General features: G+C 43.0%; 1 protein-coding gene across 2 annotated transcripts in view; it reads left to right on the top strand.

The window, feature by feature from the left end:
• LIX1 (limb and CNS expressed 1) overlaps positions 1-14,114 on the top strand; it is a 285,142-nt gene that overhangs the window by 127,679 nt on the left and 143,349 nt on the right. For both annotated transcript variants that reach the window (XR_011318406.1, XM_069752093.1), the window contains exon 3: positions 11,324-11,464. Coding sequence is in view for 1 of the 2 variants with exons in the window: in XM_069752093.1 (XP_069608194.1) it covers positions 11,324-11,464 (141 nt within the window). In the remaining variant the exon portion in view is untranslated. The remainder of the gene's footprint in view (positions 1-11,323; positions 11,465-14,114) is intronic.

The raw sequence follows: 14,114 nt of genomic DNA, 5'->3' as shown, positions 1-14,114 counted from the left end.
ACGCATGGTCACTTGTGTCCAGTACTGAGGTTTATTCATAGCCAAAGGTGTAGAGTCAATTCCCTTCAAAGGAATAGGGACTTCCAGAGGCTCCAGACTAAACCCACAGCGATTGGCAAATGACCAATCCATAAGACTCAGGGCAGCGCCTGAATCCACATAGGCATCGACGGAAATGGATGATAATGAACAAATCAGAGTCACAGACAGAATGAACTTAGACTGTAAAGTACTAATGGCAACAGACTTATCAACCTTTTTTGTGCGTTTAGAGCATGCTGATATAACATGAGCTGAATCACCACAATAAAAGCACAACCCTTTTTTCCGCCTATACTTTTGCCGTTCACTTCTGGACTGAATTCTATCACATTGCATTATCTCAGGTGACGGTTCAGACGACACCGCCAAATGATGCACAGGTTTGCGCTCCCGTAAACGCCGATCAATCTGAACAGCCATAGTCATAGACTCATTCAGACCAGCAGGCGCAGGGAACCCCACCATAACATCTTTAATGGCCTCAGAAAGGCCATCTCTAAACTTTGCAGCCAGAGCGCACTCATTCCACTGAGTAAGTACCGACCACTTACGAAATTTTTGACAATAAATTTCTGCTTCATCTTGCCCCTGAGAGAGGTCCAACAAAGCTTTTTCAGCCTGAATCTCTTGGTTAGGTTCCTCATAGAGCAAACCCAATGCCAGAAAAAACGCATCCGCATTAAGCAACGCAGGGTCCCCTGGTGCCAATGCAAATGCCCAATCCTGAGGGTCACCCCGCAGGAAAGATATAATTATCTTGACTTGCTGAGCAGGGTCTCCAGAGGAGCGAGATTTCAAAGAAAGAAACAACTTGAAATTGTTCCTAAAATTCAGAAAACGAGATCTATCTCCAGAAAAAAACTCTGGGACAGGAATTCTAGGTTCAGACATAGGAACATGTACAACAAAATCCTGTATATTTTGAACCTTAGTGGCAAGATTATTCAGGCTGGAAGCCAAACTCTGGACGTCCATGATAAACAGCTGGGATCAGAGCCATTCAAAGATTAAGAGGAGGAGGAAGTAGCCAGGCTGCAATAAGGCTAGGCAGCAAACTCTGAGGGAAAGAGAAAGAGAAAAAAAAAAAAAAAACTTCCTCAGACTACTTATCCTCCTACTTCAGCCAATACAATTAACACTTTGTGGGCCGGTTATACTATCATGATCCCAATGGCAGGGGATCACTAAAGGACAAGCACAGATACAAACAAGCTCTAGGGCGATGTAACCTGAGCTGACCGCGACCCTGAACCTAACACACAAATAAAAGTAGCCGGGGAACGTGCCTACGATGATCCTAGACGTCTCGCTCCAGCCGAAGATCTAACTTCCCCTATTAGAAGAAACACAGACCTCTCTTGCCTCCAGAGAAACACCCCACAGAAATAGCAGCCCCCCACATATAATGACGGTGAAATGAGAGGAAAGCACATACGCAGTATGAAAACAGTTTCAGCAAAATGAGGCCCGCTAAAGCTAGATAGCAGAGGATACAAAAGTGAACTGCGCGGTCAGCGAAAAACCCTTCAAAAAACCATCCTGAAATTACTTGAACTCATGTGCCAACTCATGGTACATGAGGAGCAATTTCAGCCCACTAGAGCAACCAGCAGCAAGAATCACATATCTGCAGGCTGGACTAAAAACCAAATAAAGCAAAACACCAAAACAGGAAAATCCAAACTTAGCTTGACCAGAAGGTTCTAGGAGCAGGGAGCAGAGGTAACAAGACACACTGGATACATTGATAACCGGCGAGGAAATGCCAGCAAAGCCAGGTTAAATAGGAAACTCCCATATGCTGATGGAACAGGTGGAACCCAGAAACCCAGGAAAGACAAGTCACCCAGTACCATCAGTAACCACCAGAGGGAGCCCAAAAACAGAACTCACAACAGTATAGGGCTGCATTATCCTACTAGGGGGTGCATTATACTCTTATGGGGGTGCATTATATTCCTATGGGGGTGCATTATACTCCTATGAGGCTGCATTATACTCCTATGGGGGTACATTATACTACTATGGGGCTGCATTATACTACTATGGAGTGCATTATACCGCTATAGGATGCATTATTCTATGAGGTGTATTATACTATGGAGGCTACATTATACTATGAGGTGCATTAGACTACTATGGAATGCATTACACCACTATGGGGGTGCATTATACCACTATGGGGGTGCATTATACTACGGGGGTGCATTATACCACTATGCGGTGCATCATACTACTATGGGGCTGCATCATACTTCTATGGGGGTGCATTATACTGCTATGGGGGTGCATTATACTGCTATGGGGCTGCATTATACTACTATAGAGTGCATTATACCATTATGGGGGTGCATTATACTATCGGCTGTGTTTTACTATGGGGCTGTGCATTAGACTACTATGGGGGTGCATTATACCACTATGGGGGTGCATTATACCACTATGGGGTGCATTATACTATGGAGCTGCATTATACCATTATGGGGGTGCAATATACCACTATGGGGGTGCTTTATCCTATGGGGCTGCATTATGCTATGGGGCTGCATCATACTGCTATGAGGGTGCATTATAGTGCTATGGGGGTACATTATACTGCTATGGGGCTGCATTATACTACTTTGGAGTGCATTATACCACTACGGGGGTGAATTATACTACTATGGGGCTGCATCATATTGCTATGAGGGTGCATTATACTGCTATGGGGGTGCATTATACTGCTATGGGGCTGCATTGTGCTGCTATGGGGCTGCATTATACTACTATGGATAACTATGGGATGCATTATACTGTTATAGATTACTATGGGGGCAATATGGAGAGACATGAGGCAGAATGGGAGGACACGTGGGGTCCAGAATGGGAGTAAACGTGGGGTCCAGAATGTAGGATATTATTACTGCAGGTGCTAATTAAAGGATATTATTTTTGAGAATACGGTTTTCAATGTGGGGGAGGAGAGATCCTGTTACTGTGCAGGGTGAGTTGCTTTTTTTCTTCATCTGGCATAGTGTAGAGGTTGAGCAAAAATTTGGGAATGTGCTCTAGATAACTGTGTTATTGTCTGCAGAGACGAGTCCTGGCTAGAAGAAATGATGGCGGTCTGAACTGGATGAAGAAGAAGAAAGGCGAAGATGAAGGACTTCAACTAGAGACGTCACCGGTGAGTCAGTGTGTAACCTGTACACTGACACTATTTACTGTATACTATATACAGAGCTCCTGTGTATAATGTCACTGGTGATCACTGTATTACCTATACAGTATATACAGAGCTCCTGTGCTCGTCACTGTTGATCACTTTATTACCTTTACACTGACACTATATACAGAGCTCCTGTGTATAATGTCACTAGTGATCGCTGTACTACCTGTACACTATACACTATATACAGAGCTCCTGTGGATAATATCACGGGTGATCACTGTATTACCTGTACACTGACACTATATACAGAGCTCATGTATATAATGTCAACTGTGATCACTGTATTACCCGTACACTGATACTATATACAGAGCTCCTGTGTATAATGTCCCTGGTGATCACTGTATTACCTGTACACTATAGACTATATACAGAGCTCCTGTGTATATTGTCACTGGTGATCACTGTATTAACTGTACATTATACATTATATACAGAGCTCCTGTGTATGTCACCGGTGATCACTGTATTACCTGTACACTGACACTATATACAGAGCTCCTGTGTATAGTGTCATTGGTGATCACTGTATTACATGTACACTGACACTCCTGACACTATACACTGTGTACTATATACAAAGCTTCTGCGTATAATGGCACTTATGGTAAAATTAGTATTGTGTTTTTTTTAATTAATGATTAGTTTTGTAGTATTCGGTCACAATGTGGTATATGTGGTTTGGTCATGGTGTGTACGTATTTGTCCCTTGTATGTGGTATTATTCGGTAACTATGTGGTGATAATATGAGGTCTTGTCACGGTGTGGTGGTATTTGTCCCTTTATATGTGGTATTATTCAGTCACTATGTGATGATAATGTGGTCTGGTCACAGTGTAGCGGTATTTGTCCCTTGTATGTGGTATTATAGGTCACTATGTGGGGGTATTATGTGGTCTGGCCATGATGTGGCAGTATTTGTCCCTTATATGTGGTATTATTGTTCATTTTAAAAATATCATTTGACACATTCCCTTAAAGAAACATAAATAGAAATATACCTAAAAAGAGTATTGGATATTTTAACAAATATTTAATAGGTTAGAGTAGACTACGGCCCTGCCAAAAGTGTCTACCTTGTCGTGGTGATGGCTTAAAAAAATCTTTTAGCCAAAACAAAAGCTGCTGGGTGTGTATGTGATCTGTTGTTAGATGGAATCTGTTAATGTGTGATTGGTGAGAACGTGGTGTAGATGTGGAGTTTTTCTGAGTGGGCAATAGGACTGTGGGACGTTTGAGAGTTGGAGGCGGAGCTGGGCTGGAGCCTGGGTGGAGTCCCAAGGGGGCCCAAAAATTTTGTCAGTATGGGGCCCCGAAATACCTTGTGGCAGCCCTGAGTGCAGTTACTGCAGCGCCGCCCCTGTGACTGAAACTGGAACTGCCGGCTGAGTATAAAGTTCATTTTCTACTCGCAGTGTTCGGCTAAGTGCGAGCCCCGGGCACATTATTAACGCTATTGCCTGCCGATTAACCCCATATCTGCAGGTTAATAGTATTTTTTCTGGTGAAAGGTTCCCTTAAGTCTACCATATGATCAGTGTAACAAATACTCCTACTGAAGAGAATAGAAGCTGAATTGCATTTCTGCGCAGCGCACCTCCATTTAGTGTATACATGCGGTAGCTACTGGAGCTCATAACAGCTGATAACTGGAGGGGCTAGATGCCAGACCTCACCAATATTGCCTTGATGCCACATCCAAAAGATAGGCAATGAATAGTATATGTCTGTTATGTACCTAAAGAATCTCTTTATTGTAATTCCTAGCTAACTAATATAAACTGTAATGTGCTGCGGAATATTTTGGTGCTATAGAAATAAAAATTATTAATAAAGATGATAGTTAACTACTCTTCTGTTTCTGTTCTGAAACATTGAAAGGAGTTGTCCGAGGTTTGAAAACCATAAGCTGCATTCTACCAAAATAATGGCCACCAGTCCATAGTGAAGAATATTCCTGGTCATTCACTTTCACTCTAATAGAGCTGGACAACCCCGTCAACAAAAACATAAAATAATATATTTTTGTTTCAGTATCTTATATTTCATTACATTCTAAATGCAATGACTAAATGTGCCGGTCATGTATATGTCCAGCCACATTATTTTTTCTCTCTCTCAGACTATAAAGCACCGGGTTTGGTTGTCTTCCAGCTGGTATAGTATTACAGGTTCATCCTTAAATAATATTTGTTTGGGATAGAAACTTTATGAATGGTTTTCATTAAAGTTCAACATCATAAACCAGATCAATATGTATCAAATAAATTCATCAACAAGGCACGTCCTACTCAGCAAAACGAGAGAATTCATACTTTGCCACTAGATCAAAGGACCAGAGATAAGAAAAAAATCAGCCCTGATTTTGAAACTTAACATGTTGAGTGCAGGTTGCGGATCAAGTTATTGTATATAGTGATTAGTATCATGTGTCAACAGCTGGAGAATCTGCAGATCTGAAAGCAATAACCTGAGCAATATTTGGAATGTGTCTTATATGCTGATATGAAGAGGAGTGAGGGAAGAGATCCATAACATAAAGGGAGGAAATAGGACGAGCGTGTAAAGTTCAAAGCAAATGAAAAGGAAGTCCAGGTGGAAATGGGGATGGTGTAATAGTGTAAAATATGAGGCACACGCTTCTACTTCTGTATGCGAAACCATACTTACCTAGCATATGTCATATCATAAATCAAGTAGTCTTGTTGCAATGTACTCATGGCCAGAAATATTATTAGAGTCTATAGATACAAAGGGTCTTATTTATCATGGTTTTTGCCAAAATTTTTAAAACCGATTTCACGACTTTTGGCATTTTACGCGGCTCCCAGACAGCTCCGCTAATTATTAGAAAAGTGAGTGTAGCTTGGGCAAGACAAGCATCACCAAGTGTTCTGAAATAATTCATAATTAAAAACGGTGCAAAATACGCTAGAGATGTACTTCAGTCCCTGACTAGAGTAACTTCTCTGGCAGTGGCGCACCACAGTTGAAAGATGTTCCAAATTCATTAAGAGTTGCATGCTTTTCAATGAATTTGGTGCATCTTACTGCAGTGAACAGTTCATCACAACTGGTGTACAAAATGCTAGTCTTTATAAATTCGGCCCAAAGTCTTTTTAGCAATACAGCTCTTTTCTTATTTCTTTCCAATAACCCATCAATGAGATAATGTACTCCAATTGCAGCCATTTGGAAATAGTTTACATTTGGCCTCAACCAATAAGTACAGAACTAATGCTCAATCACCTGTGTCATTGGTAAAAAGCTATGGTTAAATGGCCTATTAGCAAGTGGACCAAATAACCAACCAATCAGGACATAAGAATGCAATCTACTAGAGTAAAACCTTAAAGGGGTTGTTTATTATGTGGACAACATCTTCTCAACCACTATGTTTTCCCCCAGCAAAATTCACTACTCAAAAAAAAAAAGGGAACGCTAAAATAGCACATCATGGATATCACTGAATGAAATATTCCAGTTGGAAAAATGTATTCATTACATAGTGGAATGCGTTGAGAACAATAAAACTTAAAAATGATCAATGTAAATCGAAATGTATATCCCATGGAGGTCTGGATTTGGAATGATACTCCAAAATCAAAGTGGAAAAGCAAATTACAGGCTGATCCATCTGCAGTGGAAATGCTTCAAGACAAGGAAATGATGCTCAGTAGTGCGTATGGTCTTCACGTGCCTGTATGATCTCCTTACAACGCCTGGGCATGGTGCTGATGAGGTGGCAGATGTTCTCCTGAGGGATCTCCTCTCAGTCCTGTATTAAGGCATCATTCAACTCCTGGACAGTATGTTGTGCAATGTGGCGTTGATGGATGGAGCGAGACATGATGTCCCAGATTTGCTCGATTGGATTCAGATCTGGGGAATGGGAAGGCCAGTCTATAACATCAATGCCTTCATCATGCAGGAACTGCAGATACACTTCCGCCACATGAGGCCTAGCATTATCATGCATCAGAAGGAACCCAGGGCCCACTGCACCTACATTTGGTCTCACAATGGGTCTGAGAATCTCATCCTGGTACCTAATGACAGTCAGGGTACCTCTGGCTAGCACATGGAGGGCTGTGCGGACCTCCAAAGAAATGCCTCCCCACACCATTACTGACCCACTGCCAAACCGGTCATGCTGGAGGATGTTGCAGGCAGCAGAACATTCTACAGGTGTCTTCAGACTCTGTCACATGTGCTCAGTGTGAACCTGCTCTCATCCATAAAGAGCACAGAGTACCAATGTCGAAATCTGACAATCTTGATGTTCTCTGGCAAATGCCAATCACCCTGCACGATGTTGGACTGTAAGCATAACATACACTTCTGGACATCAGGCCCTCATACCACACTCATGGAGTCCGTTTCTGACAGTTTGAGCAGACACATGGATGTTGGTGGCCAGCTGGAGATAATTTTGCAGGGCACTGGCACTGATCCTTCTTTTCCTCCTTGCACAAAGGAGGACTTAGTGGTCCTACTGCTTGGTTGTTGTTGCCCTCCTACGGCCCCCTCCATGTCGCCTGGTGCACTGGCCTGTCTCCTGGTATCTGTTCCATGGTCTGGACGCTGTGCTGACAGACACAGCTACCCTTCTTGCAACAGCTCACATTGATGTGCCACCCTGGATGGGTGGCACTACCTGAGCAACTTCTGCGGATTGTACAGTAGACACCGCCTCATGTTACTGTACTTCTAGGTGTGATAGCAATGGCAAAATGCAAAAATGACCAAATCAACAACCAAAAAGGATGAAAACAGAGAAATGGTCTGTGGTCACCACCTGCAGAATTACTCCTTTATAGGGTTTGTATTGCTATAATGTATACTTGTTGTCTGGTCCAAAATGCACAGCAGCAGGAGAAATTGAGTTTCCATCAGTGTTGCTTCATAACTGTACAGATTGATTTCGCAGAAGTGTGATTGACTTGGAGTTACATTGTGTTGTTTAAGTGCTCCCTTTATTTTTTTGAGCAGTGAAATAACACTTATACTCACGATGTTAGCATTGACTCTCCCAGGGTATGCATGACATTACGACGTTATCAAACAGTTTTCACTTGGGGCGTGTACTTTTCCCTGTATAATGTTGACCCATCATAAGCTGGCCGCAACACTCAAAAGGACAGAAAGGCAGGCCCTCACCATAGCTTAATGCAGATTTTTGAGTGTATGAAACATATGACATTCAGTCTGATCTCCTGGTCCAACCTCCTGCATGACTAGAAAGGACAGATGAGTAACACCTTTTAGCTAAGGTCCTTGCGGGACAAGGGGCTGCATAATTGAGTTTAACTGTTTCACACTACAAACCCTTCTATCAGCTCTCCTCCTCTCGTAGCATTATCAGATCTGCTGTACTGTTCCTCCTTCACACTGTCTGTGTAAACGTATCTGGGGTGGTAGCCGTAGTCTAGTGTCATAAGTACGACACCCCGGCACATTACAGAAAAACAAGGTCCTTGGGTGGGTTTGTGTGTGATGCGGTTACTGTAGATACCTTTAGTTTCTTCCCTGCCACAGTCTGTGAGGCACCGGACCCCTCCATTCCTATGATGAGGAAACCAGACAGTTTGTTAAAAGCAAAGTCCATTTTACTAGTCAAACAACCGGCACACAAAGAATAGCAGGAATTACACTTGTTGTTCACTTCTGCACCAGAGTCATGTTCTTTATGGTTACTAGCAATGGCACAGTACTTAAACGTTGTTGACAGTTCACAGTTTAAGCAAGGGTTCTCCATATTACTAGTGTAGCGCCACCCGGGTCTAAATGTTTTGCCCTGAAACTGCACTCTGACCAATCTTTAATTGGGAACAGAAGTAAAGTAGATTCTCCCACTATCTTCATCCTATACGTGCCCAGACCCGCTGACACTGTCTCACTGACTGCAGGTCTCAAGTCTGTCCAGCACTAGGGCCGATTCCACCAAGTCTCTTAGAGATGTTCCTCTCTTCTCTCACTGCAGGTTCCCCAACTTGACTGTGGCAGGTAGAACACTGCTGCTAATTAAGTTTTGTTGAGGACACTTTTCCCTTTTTCACTGATTCCCACAAACACCTAACAATGATCTTTTTCTTTCCTGGAGTTAACCTGTACTTCTTTCCTTGCTAACACTTAATACTTAACTGCCTGAACTTCCTATTCCTGTCACTAACCCACAATCCTCAGTATTGGTCGGACTTACAATTAACCCTGTATACAAACCCCACAGAGACTGTGCCACAAAGATGACTATTAAATCAACACTGCTGTCTGGTGACCTATAAATGTACCACCATACTGCAGTATAAAAAACATTCACACACTGTAAAACAACAGAGTACTCCTCAGGTGGGTGCAAGGTCCTCCAATCACCATCTTACATGTGTCCTCAGATGTGTCAGCAATCACACTCAGGGTTGGACTGGCCTACCAGAGAACCAGAAAATCCTCCGGTGCGCCCTGGCTTCTCCTTCAGGAGAGTTCATAGTGCAAACCTTGTAGTTGCTATGGGGTTCTTCAGCGGGGGAGAAAGGTGGGCACTCAATCAAATCCTCCGGTGGGTCCAATGTTCTTCAGTCTGACACTGATCACACTTATGTCTGTTGTACTCACTCAATTTGTTCTCACTCTGCTATATGATCAGAGCAGGGAGTCATCATATCTCACAAAGGAGTACCGTAATCCAGAACAGGCCATGATCTCACTTCAGAGCAATTACAGATTGCTTGAGCACAGCAGACATAACTACGATTACTGACACACTCAGTAATAAGGAAAGCTGATAGAAAGGTTTGTAATGTGACACATCTAAACTCAGCTGTGCTGCCCCTCCCTGACACTGAGTCTTGCATTAGGTTTCCCAACAATAAAGTAGTCAGCTTACCTGTTTTCAGGGTTTCGCTGTATTACGTTTGTTTCTTATGCAGGAGGTTAAGGCAGGAAATCACGGAGAAATCTGCTTTAAGCAATGGTGAGGGCTTGTTCTTATGTCCGTTTGTTAAAACGCTGATAACATACACTTGGACTTTAAAAATGTTAATTCATTAGATGCCAAATGCTTTGATTGCTGTTATCTCCTCAACAGAGAGGTGAATTTAAGGGGAGTCTCTCAGCACTAAATGACTGCACCTTGTAGGGGACATAGCCCTAATACAAATCCTACCAATGGTATCCACATCTGTTGTTGTTTACCAGAAATCATTTTTATTCAGATATGTTAATGAGGTGCTCAGTGAGCCCGGCGTGTGGCCAGCCAACTCAGTACACTTTCTCAGCTACTTTCTTTAGTTCTATCTTCAACCCCTTTTCTTTGATTGGCATCTCTGGTTTTACAGCTGCCACAGAAGGGCAGAGAAAGATAAAAAAAACCCTGTAATATGCAGTATCCCTTCTGCAGATTGCATACTGTGATTGTAGCCAGTGATGCCATACCCTGTCATAGTAACATGGCAGTTTCTGTCTGCTTTCAGAATATGGTGCTATCAGCGCAGCCTAGGGAGTGCTAGATAGTGACGTAGGTTGGTCTGTTGTGGAACTTAAGCCTTGCCCCCAAAGGTGATATGAGGGAGCAGAGGCCAGTCTATTTAGGGTCACTGTTTCATTTTGCCCAAATTGGGTATATACTTAAACTGTTATCCTAATCTAGACAACCCTTTCATGTTTTACTAAAAATAGTTTGTGGTCACAACCTTACAAAAGTTCTTACCTACTTATGTTATATATATATATTATTGGTTCAAGTTCTTCTAGCAATGCTGAACTTTCAAATTCACAGTCCAAGTACTGATCACAAAATTCGGACTGTTTGCATGCCTCTAGAGTCGAATTCAATAGCCTCATGTATGCCTATGAGGCTATTGAGTTCGGGTCAGTAGACCTGCAGTTGGTCCACACATTGCTGTCTTGGACGGTGAATGATGGATCAGTGAAACTAACTCACTCTGGAAACTGTTTATTAGGGCCCCTGTAAACTCTAGTTTAACCATATGTGTCACAATGTCTAAATGCCATGCCACAAAGTAACTCATGTAGGTTAGTGTTAATCTTATGTCTCTTGATTGTTTCCTCAGTGTTGCACAAGTAGAGCAGAAGCACGGAGAGATGCAGCTAAGGTTGCCCTAATCAACTCCCTTTACAATGAATTACCCATCCGGAGAATCACGCACGAATTCATCATGAAAAGTGTTCAAGAAGCTGTTTCCTCTACAAGTGTAAGTCGAAAGCTGTCTTCATAGCTGCTCATTCACCAAAGCTCAACAAACACATAGATGTGTAGAATGGCTAAATTTGTGATAAATGCATCACAGTAACCTTTTGCATTATTTTCCAAATTTGTTAATCTGCAGTCCCATGCAAAATCGTAGTTATACCACAACAACCTTTGCCAAATACTAAGCTATGTCAAATCAACTTTGTTCATATATGTCTGCAGTTGGCAGCTGTAACACTCATTAACAAAAATGGTCTAAATTACGCTTTTAAGTCAACTGAAATTAGAGGAGTTTACAAAAGTGCGGGCCTACACTCAGTAGGTAAAGCTAAATCATTGCATTACCACATGTATTGAGTCAAATACGAAATGTAACATGCTGGATGGTGTTGCCTCATCTGCACTATATACATATAAATTATTGTCAATCATAAAATATGATTGGCAATTGAGACTTTTGAGCCCAAATAACAGTGCCATACTTTAGTCAACTAGCACTACCATACATTTGACACCACCATCGTACACTGCAAAACTATCATTCTACAGTACAATACTACAAATGATGTGTATCACCTAAGTAGCAGTGTCATATAGTGCCAAGTAAACACCACCACAACGCTCAGGGTAATGAACAGTGACCCTCTACTCATCCTTGGTCAGGCCTCATCTGGAATACTATGTCCAGTTCTGGGCACTACATTTAAAAAAAACATTGAAAAACTGGAGCAAGTTTAGAGAAGAGCTACCAGGATGGAGAGCGGACTGCAAAGTATGTCCTACGAGGAACGGTTAAAGGATCTGAGAATGTTTAGCTTGCAAAAAAGAAGGCTAGTGTATCCTCACCCATCCCCTGCAGACTGTAAGCCCTCGACGGCAGGGTCCTCCTCCTTATGTACCTGTGTGCCTTGTTTTTTGCTCCTGTTTAATGTATTTGTCTATATTTGCCCCCTTTTCACATGTAAAGTGTCATGGAAATTAATGGCGCTATAAAAATGTATAATTATAATAATAATAAGAGGAGACTTAATAGCTGTTCACAAATATCTGAAGGGATGTCACTGTGTAGAGGGATCATCCTAATTCTCATTTGCACATGGAAACACAAGAAGCAATGGAATGAAACTGAAAGGGAGGAGATACAGATTAGATATTAGAAAAAACTTTTTGACAGTGAGGGTGATCAATAAGTGGAACAGGCTGCCACGAGAGGTGGGGAGTTCTCCTTCAATTGGAGTCTTCGAATAGAGGCTGGACAGACATCTGATTTAGTGACTCCTGCATTGAGCAGAGGTTGGACATGAAGACCCTTGAGGTCCCTTCCAACTCTAACATTTTATGATTCTATGACCTAATAACATCCCAAACATAAGCAAATATTCATTTCCTAAGGACGCAGCCAATTTTTGTCTTTGTGTTTTAATATTGTCCTCCTCCTTTATCAAGTAGAAATACATTTTTATTTTTCCCTTAATATAAACAAGTAAGAGCTTGTTTTTTAAAGACACCATTTTATGTTGTTTTTTTTTTCATTTTCACAGCCGTCATGGAGCATTGCAGGATTAAAATATTAATATTGGGGGTGGTTACAAGACTTAAGTGTAGGGCTGTATGTGGAACCCTCTTCTGTAAGGGGATTGAGGATGCTTCATGAGTGAATTAACAGGGATTTTTCCTCAGGCCTCAATAAATGATGGCGTTTTGGCAGGACATGCCATTACTTTACCAGGGGTCCAGTTACTGAGCAGCGGAAAATTGTGTGGAGGATGCAGCACTGCCATGGTCCATTTATTCTTAGGATTGGTGGGGTCACAGAGCTCAGAGCCCTGTCGCTTTATTAAAGACTAGCTATTGAACCCGTTCTACGCCCGGGTGGCAAGCATCTATATTGGTATATGGTCTCCATCCTGGTATGTGCTGCTCCATCCTGCGTCCCCATCCTGTCATGAGCTGCTCCATCCTGCGTCCCCATTCTGACATGTGCTGCACCCATCCTGCACCTCCATTCTGACATGTGCTGCTCCATCCTGCGTCCCCATCCTGTCATGTGCTGCACCCATCCTGCGCCCCCATCCTGCCATGTGTTGCACCCATCTTGCGCCCCCATTCTGTCATGTGTTGCACCCATCCTGCACCCCCATTCTGTCATGTGCTGCTTCCATCCTGCGCCCCCATTGTGACATGTGCTGCTCCCATCCTGTGCCCCCATTCTGACATGTTCTGCACCCATCCTGCGCCTCCATTCTGACATGTTCTGCACCCATCTTGCGCCCCCATCCTGTCATGTGTTGCACCCATCCTGCGCCCCCATTCTGTCATGTGCTGCTCCCATCCTGCGCCCCCATTGTGACATGTGCTGCACCCATCCTGCGCCTCCATTCTGACATGTTCTGCACCCATCCTGCGCCTCCATTCTGTCATTTGCTGCTCCCATCCTGTCATGTGCTGCTCCCATCCTGTGCCCCCGTTCTGTCATGTGCTGCTCCCATCCTGTGCCCCCGTTCTTTCATGTGCTGCTCCCATCCTGCGCCCCTGTTCTGTCATGTGCTGCTCCCATCCTGCGCCCGTTCTGTCATGTGCTGCTGCCATCCTGCGCCCCCGTTCTGTCATGTGCTGCTCCCATCCTGCGCCCCCGTTCTGTCATGTGCTGC

This window comes from Ranitomeya imitator, chromosome 1, assembly GCF_032444005.1.
Source record: "Ranitomeya imitator isolate aRanImi1 chromosome 1, aRanImi1.pri, whole genome shotgun sequence".
In the NCBI taxonomy this organism is placed as follows: domain Eukaryota; kingdom Metazoa; phylum Chordata; class Amphibia; order Anura; family Dendrobatidae; genus Ranitomeya; species Ranitomeya imitator.
This window is presented reverse-complemented; position numbering and strand designations above follow the sequence as displayed.